The sequence below is a fragment of the Pseudomyrmex gracilis genome, unplaced genomic scaffold (assembly GCF_002006095.1).
Source record: "Pseudomyrmex gracilis isolate BER0280 unplaced genomic scaffold, ASM200609v1 scaffold_248, whole genome shotgun sequence".
NCBI classification, from domain to species: Eukaryota; Metazoa; Arthropoda; class Insecta; order Hymenoptera; family Formicidae; genus Pseudomyrmex; species Pseudomyrmex gracilis.
Window position 1 is genome coordinate 161,513 of NW_018020832.1, and position 16,479 is coordinate 177,991.

Consider the following 16,479-nt stretch of genomic DNA (forward strand, 5'->3'; position numbering starts at 1 on the left):
TATGACGTATATGATCTAAATTCGAAAAATGTCAGCACAGCTTATCGGCTATCAATTTAACGATCGTACCGCCGGTATTTGCGTATGTTCTGGGCCGCTAGGTCGTGTTCTGACACGTTCGTTCATCTTACGTAATACTCGGTTGCGTAAACGGTTGACGTTACCCGGAATACTCACCATACATACATTTCTGCCCGGCAACAGCTCCGTACGTAATCGTCTTTTCGCATCATTACCCGATTTTTTCGCTAATATTTGCATGTCTTTTTTTCCTTTTTTTTTCTTTTTAGAAAGTGACGTAAACGAAATGTTACTTTTGTCAAGATTATTTATAGTACATGTTAGTAGTTTTGCTAATTACAGACTCGTGAAAAATTGTGTACATGTCTGCTTTGTACATATTTTGTCTCTAATAATAATATTCTGTACTTTAACAACTTGCTTTACAATTTGAGTAACAATTTAAGTTTGCCAAATCAACAGAACGCGATATAAATCTGATATTTTAAGCTCATCTGAACGCGAAAGCACGAAAAAAAGACATTGGATAAAATAATCAATGATCGAATGCACTTGTGAGAAGTTGAAGGTTAAGGACGACCAGTATATTTATTTGCGACAGACGTCATCCCGACACTCTTTAAATGTATCTTATTAATAAGTTTTTTACATTTGCACGTAAATTCTGTACACAAATTAACATATCTTAATTAAAAAGACAGAAAGAGAAAGGGAGAAAGAGAGAGAGAGAGAGAGAGCTTCCGCCTTTCGTATAGTAAAAAAATTTTTTTTTGAAATAAAACATCGCGCATTAATAAAAATCGATCGACAATTCGGAAATGTTAATAACAACGATCGGCAGAGTAAAATCACAATTATCCGCGCTGATTGTGAGTTAGAAACAAATCTTTCGTGCACACCACGTCCCGCTCGTGTTGCATAGATTACAGACATCTGTCGCGCGTAGTCAAGGTCAGAGTCATCGTATGACAATGTCATTTCTGATCTGTAACGTCGCGTGTGTAATAATCTCTTTTTCACAATAAAAAAAAACACGATCTCGTGAAAATTTTCAAAACTCTTCTCGCCTTTCCCTTCGTAGTGTGATTCGAAAATTTAAGCGTGTTTGCGGAATTTTTTTCTTTATGAAAAAATATAACGTCAAAGTATATGTAATATTTTTCTATGCGGGAATTCCGCAAATTGACGAAGAGATCTATCCATTCCGCATAAACTCGCTAACGCTTCGCCGCTATCAGTTGCAAGCATTTTTTGTAACACAATGTCAAACAAGATGTTGCTTTATTTCCATGATGCGCGCAGGCATTATGACATAAGTCAGCGACCATGACACCGTACGTTATGCACGTACATAAGGAAAGACTCGTCTTTCTTCTCTCTGTCCGCATCGCTGTAATTCTCGCCAATATTGCGTGTAATCGATTATTTTCTCGAAACAATTAATTACTTCGCTTTGCTTTCTCAGCGCGCGTAATCGCTTGGATCGAATTAAAAACTATATTTGGTCTTATTATTTGTTTTAATGCAAATCCGACAAGAAGTTCAAATAATAATTCAGCGTAAAACAAGCATTGTAAAATTATTTCATTTTCATTGTTATATAAGAGATAATTAGACAGTAATTTGATTATCTGAAGATAACGTGTAATAGCGAAAGTTTCTTTGCAATCGAATGGTTTGTCGTTAATTGTAGCAGTATCACACGACGAGACTTACTTCTTCTAGCTTACTGCGACATGACGTCATGTCTAGAGCATTGAGCTCTTTATTGCAGTCAATGTTAGATCTTCTCTCCCTCCTTCTCTTACACTTTTCGGCCGGGAGAAGAACCAAGGACGCTCATTCGCAATTTTCAGCTTGTAACCAGACACAACGACCTGGTGGGGATGAGATATGCCGTGCAGCTCGTTGTCCTAGGTCCTGACTGTCTTTCTTTTTTTACGCTCGCCGAATTGACGAACCGTTTAACAGCGTGTGAATAATTTTTTTTCTTATCGAGCGCTGTACACGTCGAGCATATATAAATATTTACTCGTAATTAGATCCAGATTCACCCATTATTTTCAAACAGGCAAAATCATTCTTAATTACAACACTTTCGAGGTGTGATGTAAATAATATTAGAATTTCTCTTTTTTTTTTCTATTCTTTCCGGCTGTTTTCTATATTTGTAACACGAGAGGAAGTTTGTTTCATGTATTTCTCTCTACGAAATCTTTCGAGAATATTTTCACTTTTGACAAAGGAAAAGTTTCTTTCAAAGTAAGTTTTTGTAAGAAATCATTCTTCGTATTTCAACGTTATAATTAATAGTTGTCAAGGATCTTGCACTTTGGTTTGTGACGATATTGATTAATCGATCGCGGGTTCTATATATTCTTTAAATACTGTAATTGCTCGAAATACTTTTGCAGTTAGAGGTCAAGGTAGAACACGGTGAGAACGATCGATACGGCATTCGCGCGGGCGCAAAACGAATCTCGAAATGCAATCGAATACATCAAAACGCTGATTTTTATCGAAATACCGCACGTAAGTTTATCCGCTAACGTATCGTTTTAATCAATTTGATAGTTTAAAGATGTGATAAAAAAAAAACGCTTGTTTCCCCGTTAGGTGGATAAAACAAATAAATTTGACAACGATAGTGAAATGAAATGATAAAATATTACAGCATTCGCAATAAAATCGCGGAGTCACCTTGAATTTAAAATAAATATCGCGCTACGATAAACGTATAGCTCTATCACTAGTAGTCTATTATTGGAGCAGGATGCCACTTTATATATAAACCGGGAGTCATCAAGTTATGAAACAGGCATCAGGTAACTACATCCATTTAGAGAGAGCAAAAAAAAATGCTTGGAAAGCTCGGCAAGCTGTTATTATAATATATAATAAAAAAAAATTCTTTAAAAAGTGTATGTGTTATCAAAAATGCAAAACTCAATGTTTTGATAAAATAATGCAAAAAAATAAAAAAAATAATTTATTCGCTTTCATAGAAACTTTCTAACCAGCGCAATATATTGCGTTTGTTTTAGTATTATAATTAAAAGTTACTTTAACGCGTATGCAGCAAGACAAAGCCTTATTGATCGCTTAATGTTCGCGATAAGCGGATAGCTACGTTATCGCAATTGCACACTGATTAGCGTCATTTTTCGACACAAGTGAGTGATGCACGCGACAATTTATTTCTATATATATTTATTTTGTGATAAATATAAAAATGCAGACGTTCAAGCCTTTCTTTCAAACCGAGACGTGTGACGTGCAATTAATCCCTAAGCCAGGATTGTCCCCAAGCTAGCTGTGTAGAATTTACATAAGCCGTTTTTACATCCGCGTAGATTGCAGTAAGTAACTTTCTCTTGGGATCGATCTCGGATCAGAAAGTCGTATATCTCTTTGCGATTCTCTAGAATCTGTCAGGTGAAACCGGTATTAAATTATAAAATTGATGAAAGTGCAAATTGCGGCGTTTTTTTCTTTACAGAAATTGCACAAATGTCGTTATCTTCTGTAGCATGTCAGATATGATATAAACGATTCGATTAAATAATTGTTTTTATCCATTCTCTCGCTAAACAAGAAATATTGACAACCGAGAGACCGCACACAGCTATCGTTACAAACACGAATGAAAAAATGCGTACTTGTAAATTGTTTTTGAGACACACACACACACACATACATGAAAAATAAATTAAAAATATAATTTTATGATAAAAACAATTTCTGACCTAGATAAAATTATTTCGGCTGTTCTTTGTTTAAATAATAAAACTATGTTTTCTTTATGTGAAATAATTTTCGCATTTTTGTCGCTTCTCGTGTAAGTCTCGATAAAGTGTAACGATTGAAGAATGTGTTTTACGATTAAAAGAATTGTGATTACATCGGTTTTATTTGCGCGTGGCACGTAACTGTAAACTGGTCCTAACACAGACCGCGCCCACTTTGTTGCTCAACTTGTATAAACCGAAGAGAACCGGTGTGTGTACGGCGTTGCAAGGCCGTTGACAGTGCCGGCGAATCAATCGTTGTCACGCTTAAGCAGACCTGCTTGCTCGTTCGCTCACACTCCGCTCGTGCGTGCCCAGCTGATTCGCCGCGCCGCGAGAGACCGGCAACCGTTCACTGATCGAGGGTGAGAACGACGAGAAGAAAGGAAAGAGAGAAGTTTGATGTCATAACCCCCACCACGCGCCGCAAAAGTTACAAAGCGTTTTTTTAACAATTCAGTAAACAAACGTCAATGGTACCGAGTCAAAATTTCACTTTTGAATTAAAAATGTTCAATTTTTGTGTCTTTACACTCTCCGGTTCGCGTACAATAAAAGCACGATCCGTCATGCAGTTCCACAACTGACAACTTGACAAGACCGTGGTCTTTTTTTTTCACGGCGGTTTTAAACAGAAGCTATATTTCCGTTTCTAAATGCAAGGCCTTATAAGCTGCCAGAAACTAGTGTTAAAAGTTCTTTAGAAAGCGCGCACACATTTTCAGTGTTTGGTATAAAAAAAAATAATAATAGGAGAAAACTTTTAAATCGCGAGGCGATATGTACAGTGCGCGACAATGAAACGGTTCCGCGAGAGGAGAAGGAAATGCCTCCTCCACGCGCCGCTCTCTTTTAGTCGTTGGAGAAGTTAAAACAACGCGCACAGAAAGCGAATCCTCCCTTGTTTCTGACGAAACCGATTCGCGGCGTTGAGAGAAAATACAAGAGAACGGAAATAAATAACAGTATATCCAACGAGACACGCAAATGAATAATGCAATTACGAAAAGTAGATAAAAATCCATAAAAACAAACAGATAAGTTGGCACATGCACAGCTTAAATAAGATATCAATTCAGTTTGTGAGAGATAAGATGCCAGATGCTGTTAAACAAAAAAACAAAAAATAATTGCTTAAAGATTCGGACTCTCAAATCAGTAACACGATAACGAGTTTCATCATTGACATGTCTCAATAATATAAGAGAAATGTGACAAATTGCACCGCAATTATAAGAACAGACACGCAAAAGATGAGAGAAAGACGAAGTACGATAACACTTGCGGTTTTCAAAAACATTATCCTACCCTATGGGATAAGGATAACATTCTTCGTAGAGCACCTTCTTTGTCTCGTTGATTTTATTCAAGTTAGCTGACACTGATTGGCCAAATGTAATTCGTTCGACGTGCTCAAGTATTTTCCTTTGTGCAAAAATTCACGGAAGTAACGACCTTTGCCGTGCCGTGCCCGATATATTTTAACATATATTTTAACGATCTTTGAACACACGAGACTGCCAGACTATCCATATCTGTATTCGCTTTTGCGTTTTTTTTTCTTTTTTCTTTTAATGTGGACACACATTAATAAACGATTCGCGCGCGCGGTCAATAATATAGAATTTGCTGGTCGATACACACAAATCTCTCGAATGTGCATATCGACGATCGAAAGAGACGACCAACGATTACGGGTGTTGCGAGCAAGATCACGTGAAGCAGGCGTGACGAAACGATTTACAAGTGTTTTTATTGCATTGATTAGCACAACCGAATGACGCGTCTAAATATGCATATCCTATCAACTTTATACATTTTTTATTGTGATTGATACGTATAAGAACCTTCTGCAAACGAGATTGCATAAAGAGCGATATGCTACATTTCAAATATCTGTAAATATAATTGCAATGTTCACGGGAAGGTCTTCCTATTTGCTATTCACCGTAGAGATAGAGAGATTCAAAATGTCGTCGTAGGTCGTAGAGTGAACGACGATTTTTAAATGGATATTTTTACTCCGGTACGGTGAAGAGAAAACTATTTTTTGACGAATTTTCGTGTCTTCGCGGTATATGGAAAATTATAATTACACTTAATCGGAACAAACACACAAGTTTGTTCGGAACAAACACGACGTCTTTAAAATATTTGATCTTTCGATGTGACGTAGATGTGCATATGTTTTTTACGAATCCCATGCGCGGTATTATATTGAGCGCAGACATAAACACACCATCTCTTGAGTAAATAATCGCGTGCAGATTTGACGTGTGCGCAATCAAGTGATTCTTATTTTTTCAAGTGTTGAAACTTCCGTCTGCTGCGCGATGACAAATTCAGCTGGTTTTTTATTTTTCTATAAGAATGTAATAATTTCTAAATATGTGTATAACGATTTCTTTATCGAATATGTCACTAAAATTGTCTAAATTGTTTAGAACTAAATACTAAGATTGAATACGTTTCGTTTTCACTCACTTCCGAAAATGTATCTTATCGCAAGAAGAGTTGCACCATTTCTGAACAAACCGGATAATCCATTCGCTGATTATCCGGTTAAACTTTTGTATGCGAGTGTAGATTTTTTGATGAAGAGCGAAAGAATATACATATGTATATATTTTTTCTAATGTACTATTAGATTAGATTAGAAAAAGTTTATGTATTTTTTTTTACACGAAAATGAAACTAATTGTAATGAATTATTAATTGTAATGATGATTAGGTTTTTATTTCTGCTACTTTTATAACGAACTTTACTCTCTTGCAACCTTTAAAAGTAGACAATTTAAATTTTCCGCTATCACAATTTATTTATAAAACTATACTCTACATATATAAATATTTAAATGCACAAGCAGACGCGATATCGTGCAAGCCGAAAGTTCGCCGCCTATCGAGAGAGAGCACTAGATCTTTTTTTACGCAACAAAATCGGCGTCTCGTGACCTTGAATCGGTTATTGAACTCCGGCTGTCCGATACAAGAGATGCGTCGGCGCGAAATATCCGTCGAGTTTGGAAACAACGTTAGTACGTGCGCGTTTTCTCGCCTCGTCGCAATAAACACGCTAAAATAAATATTTCTTCCTTCTTTTACACACGCCCCAGAGCTGTCCTTGAAAAAATGTAGCCTTATCCGAGAACGGCGGCTGGCAAGACGCGTGTGTATGAAAAATCAATGAACGGTAACCGCTTCGGTCTTTTATTAGTTTCGGCATGCATTAAAAGCGCAACGCACGTGCTGCTTCGTGACTCAGCTGGTACGATTGCTGGTGAGAAAACTAGTGCTAACTCGTAAGCAACTATTTCCACGACGTTAATGCCACAACATCCAACCCAAGTCAAAAGCTTGCTACTTATTTTTTATCTCCATAATTTTATTATACGTTTTCTTATCATTTTTTTTTTTTATTACATATTTTCATTCTATACATACAAAATTTTTTACCTGTAGAGAGCCGGCGTTTTTCCATTGAAATCTTGAACTTTTTTCACGGAAAAAATTTATGCACATATATATAACCTACCATACAGTTACTAGGTCTGTTGCTGGCCCAAAGAGGGGAAGGTCAGTCCGGTTCTCTATAATTTAAGATTTCTCTTCATTTAGATTTTAGACAGTCAAAATAAATACAATGTTATGTGGAAAAAATGAACTTCCACTTTGTGCGTGAGAAATATAGGCGGAAAATTGGTCCGAGTAGGATTTAAGCGGTCGTAAAAGCAACAGGGTTTATACAAGAACAAACTGTTCGAGGAAATATTCGAATATATCTATTGCTGAGAGAAAACGATAGTTTCGGCTAACATATTGGCAATTTATCTCATTGCGCGCAATTTAAAAAATTACTCTCGCGGCAACTCCTCTCTCAAACCCATTACTTTAAGTCATATTTCCAGCTGAAACGGTACTACCGGTTTTCGGCTGTAACTTCTTTTATATGCGACACAGGCAGGCAGTCAGGGAGACGAGAAAGGGAGCGGAGGTGTTCTGGGTAATTGCTTAACGAGGCCTGGCTGCGCCGGTATTGGATACACTCAGTACATAATAAACGGCGATGCACGGCCTTGAAAAAGAAAGAACAAACTTGAACTCTTGCGGATTTTAAGTGTCTTGTGAATACCCGTCTCGCTCGGAGACCTCTTCTCTTCTTATTCTTCTTCATATTGTTGCACCCATCGCGTAACGCGCACTCGCGAGCTTTGCGCTTCTAACGCGCGTTTCAACACAACGTCTCTTTTTGAAAAGATATTTTTATTAAATAGTCGAAAAAGATTACAAAACACATTCCGTGATTCGAAACCGTCAATCCGTCTTGACAGCTTTGACTGTTTGACAGCTTCGTTTATAAAAACAGTTGCTCATGTTTAACAAAATCTCTCGTAGAGACGACACAGTGACCAAATCTAATTTGCAACAATATACACCTGTCACTACGTGTGACAAATTGAATCGTGTTGCGCTTGTGCACGAATAATAAAAGGCAATAAGGATAATGCGATTTGGGATTCGTTGACGACTGTTTAATGCACATTCAGTCCGAACAAAGCCGTTCTAATTACCATTTATTCATGTATTGTGCAAGATGTGCATTCACGGTTAATAACAATACATTCTGGGAACCTCGCGGAGTTATTCATCGCGAGCACACCGCGAGCGATGCGATCTGCACAAGATTGCCATTTTCACAATTGTCACATGTAAGCGCCGTCTTGCTCTCTGCAACTTTCTACCTTTCACTGCGTTTTCGCTGAATTCAAATTTGTATGTTGCGTATGTGTGTGTGTGTGTGTGTGCATATATATCCGCACGTGTGCGTGCGTACGTACATATAAGTCGCGTGGGAGCTTGTTGAACGGTCGTTCCTTACCATTTCAACAAACGCCGGAGCCGCAACGGCATCCACGCGCTGTAACCTGGCCTGGCGACGTAAACAACGCATCTGCGCAGGCGCGGCCATTCCTCCCGCACCGTCGTCGCTTCTCTCTCGGTTCGCATTTTCATGCTTCCGTCCTTTTCTCTCTCGCGTCGTTCCTCTTTCTTTCGCTCGCGCACACGTTGTAGGTCGATTCTCTTGCTCGTGAGCATCGAGCAACCATCGCTTAGCAGTCTTCTTAGTGACGACGCTGACCTTCATAAAGTCCAACATACAATGGCCGGCCGCGCAAAACCCAACATTGAACATTTTTCTATGCCTAAAAACAGCTTCTTCGTGCGCTGCAACAATGCGAACAATGTTGGTATTTGCTCGTTTGGTGCGGTTGCAACATAGCGATGGGCAATGCTATGTCGCTCTCTCTCTCTCTCTCTCTCTCTCCCGCCGAGAGCCATTAGACGCCATTGTATTTTAAGAGAAGAGAGAGATAAAGAGAACGTTCGAACACGCACTAGCGGATTTGTATGTAATATCGATAAAAGACGACGCAATTTAAATCCACACGCTCAGTGAACGAGAAATATCGATTTTGTTTGTTACTCTTGTGTAAAACAAAATATTTGTTTTAAGTAATTTATTTCCAAATTGAAAAAAAAAAGATTTCTTTAATTAGCAATTAATTTTGTACAGCATAACTTACATTACGAGATTGTATATGTAATAATTGTTTTTTAATGTGTTATTTATTATATTATTAATGTATCATTAAAATGTAATTGTCATCTCTTGATTGGCAGAAAATTTTGTTCTTCAGTATTAAATGTTCGAAAGAAAATAACATGTAAACTATCTTGAAAAGAGATAAGAATCATATTTCTCGACTGATTACAAAATGATCGAATGTGTGTGTGTGTATGCTTGCGCGCGCGCTTATAGATAACGAAAAGTAACTAACGACAGACACTGGATAAACAAGTTTTGTTCTTTATCTGTAGATACAACGAAAATCAGTAAATTAGATACGTCGACATCCTGGTAAAGTCCTGTCGTGACTCACGGGGTACTTACTGCTTCCTCCTTGTCTTTCTGTATATTCTCCGTTTCTCTCGTCTGTGTCAACGACCCCCTCCCGGTTCTTTCTTGTAAATTGCACCGAATTGCGTGCTGCGCGACGTGTCCCAGCGCGTTTTTTTCCAGCTCGCTACTTTATGGTCGCATTGTTTCGCCGGGGGAAAAAAAATTGAATTTTTGCGTTTGCTCTTCTTCATTGCGTTGTCGTCGCAGTGAATCACGTGTATGTAGGCAATAATCATGCGACTGCAAAACTTGTTAAGCAATTTTGTTGTTGCGCGATGTTTCTTGAAAGTTGGTTGTTTATACGCGAAATTTGTATTCCGAGACAAAGTATAATTCTGCGCTCTCTTGGATGTTAAAGTTTTCATCTGTGCGTTGGCAGCGTACGACATACACACACGCATACACACACACACGCATCGTTATGTTGTGATAAACTATCCTACACCACGACGTCCCCCGAAAGCCCTTGCAGTTCGTGCCGGTGCACTGCTCGACTACGTAGCCGCGCAATCGGCCTTTGTCGTACCTGCTGCATCACACGTGGATCCTCTGCTCTCTCGTTGCGGTCAGTCCCCTCTCCTCCCTATTCTCGGTCGCGTTTCTCCCTCGTCTACGCAGCGATATTCTGAAATTTTCTGCCCCTTATTACTGCATCGTACTCCCTTTTGCTCGCTTGCCGTTGCCACTACCGCCGACGCCGTTGCCACCGCCGCGACGTGAAGGTCCTACATAACCCGTAGATTTTTCTCCCGCCACCCCGTATATACCCCCGTGTACTCTCCGTGCGTGAGGCATCGGTGTGTTCGACAAAGGGTCAACGTCCGACCCTCACCACACGCCACGGATCGACGCGCATCGTACGCGCCAACACAGAGAAGTCTGGTTTGTTTTGGTTTTCCGGGCGTTACCCGGCTTCTCCACCTCTCTCCAATGACTCCAACTCTTTGCACACACAATCTTTCTCTTTCTTTTTCTCTCTATCTTTCTTCTTCTCTTCCTTATTCGTCCATTTCGTACTTGCGTTCTCTCTCTCTTTCTCTCCCTACTTCTTTTACGATATATATCTCTACGTCCGTGAAATTCATTCGCTGCGTAGAAAGGCGGCATGGTTCCGAAATGAAGATTAACGGATATCAGTGGCCCATGACGTCAGAGACGCGCATATGAAACGGTATTTAAAGAATTTCACCATTTCTGGACACAACGCAATTAGTTATCTTTCCAAAATTTTTATATTAAATTTGATTTCGTGTAAATCATAAAGAGACACAAATACAGAGAAGATAAATAATTCGAGTGTTGTGCACCATTTGATGACATATTAAATCAACCTGAAGAATCGTGTCTTAAAAACGATTTTTCGCGTTAATTTAAAAAATTAAGAAATACGTAGACAAGAAGAAATATGACAGCGAGATAAACTTTGTCTCTGTAATAAATATTTTATATAACAGTAACGAATACTTTATATTGATGCGCACAATATTGTTAGCACAATACTCGATATCATCCACGTTGAAGAAAACGTTGAATCAAATCATTACAGCCGGTGTCTTAATCATCGCAATTCAAAAGGCGAGTATATAAGCTGGGGAATAGTTCGCGTGTGAAAATCACAGAACTTGTGGGAAAAGGAAGATGAGTAACGTAGAAAAATATAGATACACACGGCGGAGCACAAGCTCCTTTGTGCAAGAGCCGGCTCGACGCGAATCTCGATTTACGGAGAAAGCGAGAGCCGCGTGAAAAGCAGGTGGTTCTGCTGTAGCGTGTAATTTAGAAATCGATTTTTATGCCCGCGCTCGGGTTGTATCCATAGTGTTCGTCGCGTGAATTCGCGAGCAAACCTGAATTGGCCTTGGTGAGCGGCATCTCTTTTGCACGCCAATGCGGACGCGCGAAAAATTCTGATTATTCATCAATAATCGGACGACGAAAATAACATTGCGAATAAAATTCTTTCGCGCGGACGCACGAACGATTTCGAAGCATTCATTCACTCTAATAAACCTCAGGACATTGAACCTCGGCGCATTCCCGCGGGACGAATCACGAAGTTCGTTGTCGTCGAAGTGCTTTGATGTTTATACGTCGCTTATCGAAGATGCAAGGGACGATGTCGCGTCTCGATGAGTAATTGTACGCATCACTTTTTGTTTTCACGATGCGTGAACCATCTACAAGACATGTGCGCACATGCGTTTTGTATACACACGCGAATTAGCGCGCATGCCGCTTTGCGCTGCGCAGTCGAGAGTAGCAGAAGAGCAGGGGAAAAGACGCGCGCGGTGTTTGGCGCGCGCAGAAGTTACAGTACAGGGTGGTTGTCCTCCTAGCCGGTTGTGCGTACACTGACCGGCATTGAATTGTTCCGCAAGAGGGGAAGAAACTTCTCCTTCTGTAACACACCATTTTGCTCCGGTCGTCAGCGGCTAGCCGACTGAAAAAGAACGACGCGCAGAAGAGGAAATTTCTTCTCTCTTTCGTGGAACGATTCAGTGTCGATCAGTGTACTATGACCAGTCAGACCGTGTATGTGTATGTGTGCATCCCCAACAAGCCGCGGCAAATCTCTACCACCGGCAACGTCGTATCACATGCAACGCGCTTGAACACACCCGCGAAACGCCGCTCGCTGCGCAAAATCCGGACGCTGCGCAGATGCCGCTCTATACTGCGCAACACGCGGTATAACCCCGCGTCGGCTGATTCATTTCCGCACGAAGAACACTGTGAATAATATAATATTCGCACTCGCGCGTGAGCGCGCAAATAACTCCGGCAGATTTATATTATACAAAAATAAATGGAAAAAAATATTGCGATTTATTTTGTGCAATCTTTTTAATAGTAAAACATCTTTTTAATCGAATTTTATGAACATATATTCTCTTATAACGATCTTGTAATAAATGTATTTTATATAATGAGAATATATAACTAACATATATATATATATATGTTTTACATTTATATATTTATGAAAAATATTTATACACATATAGGAAAATAAATTTATGTGTACCGGATCAAAGAGTGGCCGATGAATGCGCGCGTGAAAATACTCACTGGGATACGTGGCGTCCTCTACGCGAATGTTGTCGGAATTACCGCGACGTATCGTAAATGTCGTAAAGAGAGGGAGCGAGGAGTTGGGAGGAAGGGAGAGAACTGTGCCTGTGCAAAGTTCTCTGAAGTACGCCAAACCAACGCCGAGGTATTGCAAGGCAAAGGGAGAACATTGCCTGGCATAGAAGGTCTGTGACCTCGGCAATAGCTGCGCCACGCCGTACACACAGCTTCGCGTGTACTCGGCGTGTACCGTTTTCAGAGGTGATGTCACACACCACGCTGTTCCGTCACACGGTGTTTTGCAAAGCTTATCTTTTTCCCAAACAGTTCTTCACCCGTTATCATTTTTCGGATACGGATATTTAATGCATACGCGTGAACACCTCACGCGACCTTCACTGACCGCATACGCGTTCTCCCGGTTGCCAACTTTTCGTTACGCTACCCGGTATATATCCCGCGTACACACCCGGTACACACCGGCGCGTATCTTCGGTGTACCGTTTCAGAGCTGATGTCACTCCGTTACTGAGATTCTCGGAAAAAAATCTACCGCCTCTTTCGAAATGCGTGTTCTTGTTTATCACGCGCGTCCGTACGATCGAGTGCCTTTAAATTTTTATTTGGTGCAATCTCTCTCTCTATCTTGATACAATGCCGCGTGAGGAACGAAACAAGCGAATGTAATGTAACATGGCGTAAATCGCTCTCTAAACACATTTGTTGTGGTCATTCCTATAATCATACGTACTCATCAGTGTACGTTGAATAATGTGCTCTAACAATGCTGCTATCGCGAGATTGCACACTGAAGGAATTTATATTTTTGTCTGTAGACCGACAACTTATTAATCCGGAATGCGCTTTGAAGGGGCGTTCTTCGCCGCGATGCATTGACGATATCATAATTATCTTCTTCCGAACCGTTATACATGTGTGTTTGTGTATGTTGGAAAATGCGCGTGTTGCGTGCACTTGCTAGACAGATCTTACAGGTCTGTTAACAACCGATTACAAACATACACAACCACACGCGCCTGGCTACTTTGTCTATATTGATTTTTTTTTTTTTTTTCATTAAATCAATGAGTAGAAACTCTATATGCATATAAACTTATTCGAAAAATCGGTTTTCAATATATAGGATTTCAGCGGAACCGGACTATGCAAAATCTCGTGCTGTATATTCTATCATCAGTTTTAATCAATAACAAAAATCAGTAATTATATTTTTGTGCCAACTTTTGACATATGTATTCTATATGCAATCTCGACCTAAACTAGATTGTTTTAATTATTTGCACTTAGCGTCTGCGTTATTAATTCGCGGTCCGAATTGCAATTAAATGATTCACACATGCGCTAAAACGTTCATAAATATATAATCCGTAAATGTGTCCTTCAGATAAAATTTTATATACACGCAATTGTAATTCTATTCGTGTCCAAAAGACACGAGGATCTGGGTATATCGGATCTCTGTAAATATTATCCGAGAGAATGTGATTAAAAACAGGTAAGGACACGCGCATTAAGCCTTTTTTGAAAATCAATTTCGTATGTCGTCGTCCTTCGCATATTCAAGCACGCGATTATCGCAGGACCGCGTGTCCCCGCGTGAAGGCTTGTTTTCTTCGCTCGCGCTCGGATCAATACCACGTGACCGTGCGCGCGCGCGAGTCATGACCGGCGCGGCGCGGCGCCTCCGTCACCGGCTGATGCCGATGTAAACAAAGAAACGTGCGCGCAGCGATGCCGTTGCCTGCCGCGCGCATCGATTTTCCTTGCCGCCGGTTTGACATGACTCTGACGTCTACATGCAGGGATGTCTTAAGACGTCGTGTCCTCTTGCTAATTTCGTAAGGTGCACGTTTACAAATCCGAAACGTTCAAGCGCTTACGAATCAAGAAAGGACACGTCGTTCGCAATTGCACGATTACAGAAAAAAAGAGAATTCTAAGTTCAAAAAAAAATTGATGTAGAATCAGAAATATATTACATACGTTCGCGAACTTATTTTTTCACGTTAAACTATTATTGCAAAAACAATTGTCATAACTTTTTCCAGACGGACAATAAAATTTAACACGAAAAGAAATTTAATTATTAATAATGTTGTATATAAAAGAGTCTTTCTCTGAAGAAATCAAGTAATATTGTAATAAATTTTGAAAACCAGAAAACAAGCGCGGATATTCAAATTAATATTTGATTGATTTAACAGTTTGATTAATTTAACGGTATTGGACAATATTATCGTGGGACAATTCGTAGTTTAAAGCACGATCACACTCATTGGTGAGATCGTAAATGTGCTTGCTTTCTCTGTGACCCGCGCATCTTTCATTTAACGACTGACATTAAAATTTATGAGAATAGTATAAGAAGCTACAGAATAATTAATTCTTTTTGTGAAATAAAAAAATAACGAGGAAAGAGTTCGGAATAATAAACTTAAAAGACGAGTATGTTATGCTTATTTAGCCGGAGTTCAAGCGATATTGTGCGTTAGTGCGCGCCCACGCGTGTCAATTGATACGTGACGCATATGACGCAACGGGATTTGTTGAAATCCCGGTCGTCTTTTGACTCCCTTCCGGAAACCCTATCGTCAAGTCACGTCTCCGGACGTGTGAACCCATCGAACTCCCATTTATCTATTTACACTGACGGTTGTGCGATGGCTAATGACTTTCGTTTTTCTATTTGCAGGCAAACGCGGCAGTGGTCTTCAAGTGCACTTGGCCGGGCTGTCTTGAAATCAGAGCAACCGTCACGCTTATTGAAGAACATGTGCGGCAGTCACATCTGGGGTGAGTTGATACCCTAGATATAAAGCGTCTCGCGTGTGTAAGAAGCGTTATCCCACATTGCACAAACTGGAGCACAACGCACAATGTCAAAATAAATCTCAGCCGGTGAAAGAAGCTGTTGACATTTAATGTTTTGACGCGCTTTGAAACGTCATTGTAATGAGATATCGTTAAGCGGTATTTACAAAAAAAAACAAACGGTTAAGAAACGAACCACCATCGAGGACGTATCGTATTTTAAATAAACTCTTCAAATTAACAACAATTCGATCTTGTAACGCGACCTTGATTTTGAATTGTTAACGATGAATATTCGTGGAGCATACGTGCGCGATCGATCTACTTGATTGCACTTTGATGTTTGCATGAATCAGAACACGTTGATAATAGTTAGAAATTATACGATTATCCCAATAGTAAAATAAAAAATCTACTAGAATATAGTAGATAATATAGAAGGTAATATAAAATATAGTAGATAATAAAAAAAATCTCAATCGACATCACTTTATTTAGACATTAAACAACAAGAGCTAAGATCTCTGGTATGTATTTGTTTCATGTAGTCCAAAGGAGTCCAAGGACGAGGACTACATGTCTGTTAACGAAGAGGAATTCTATTATCAAGAAGTTGCCGTGGATCACATGAGTTCACCGCCGACAATGTCCCACCGGGACATGGCAAGACCGCCGCACGAGGATCCGGAATATCAGAAGCAGCTTCGTCTGGAAGCAACTCCTATCACAAGCAACAACTACATGGAGAACGTAATGGTCAATGTCAGAGAAAGCAGCACATTTACGATCTCACCGTCACCAGTA

The 16,479-nt window shown here is 39.7% G+C and overlaps 1 protein-coding gene across 2 annotated transcripts in view; it reads left to right on the top strand.

Moving 5' to 3' along the window:
- The window catches only part of LOC109859213 (zinc finger protein 395), a 77,846-nt gene that overhangs the window by 53,853 nt on the left and 7,514 nt on the right, over positions 1-16,479 (top strand). For both annotated transcript variants that reach the window (XM_020437223.1, XM_020437224.1), the window contains 2 exons: positions 15,557-15,657; positions 16,224-16,476. In XM_020437223.1, the coding sequence (XP_020292812.1) occupies positions 15,557-15,657; positions 16,224-16,476 (354 nt within the window). The remainder of the gene's footprint in view (positions 1-15,556; positions 15,658-16,223; positions 16,477-16,479) is intronic.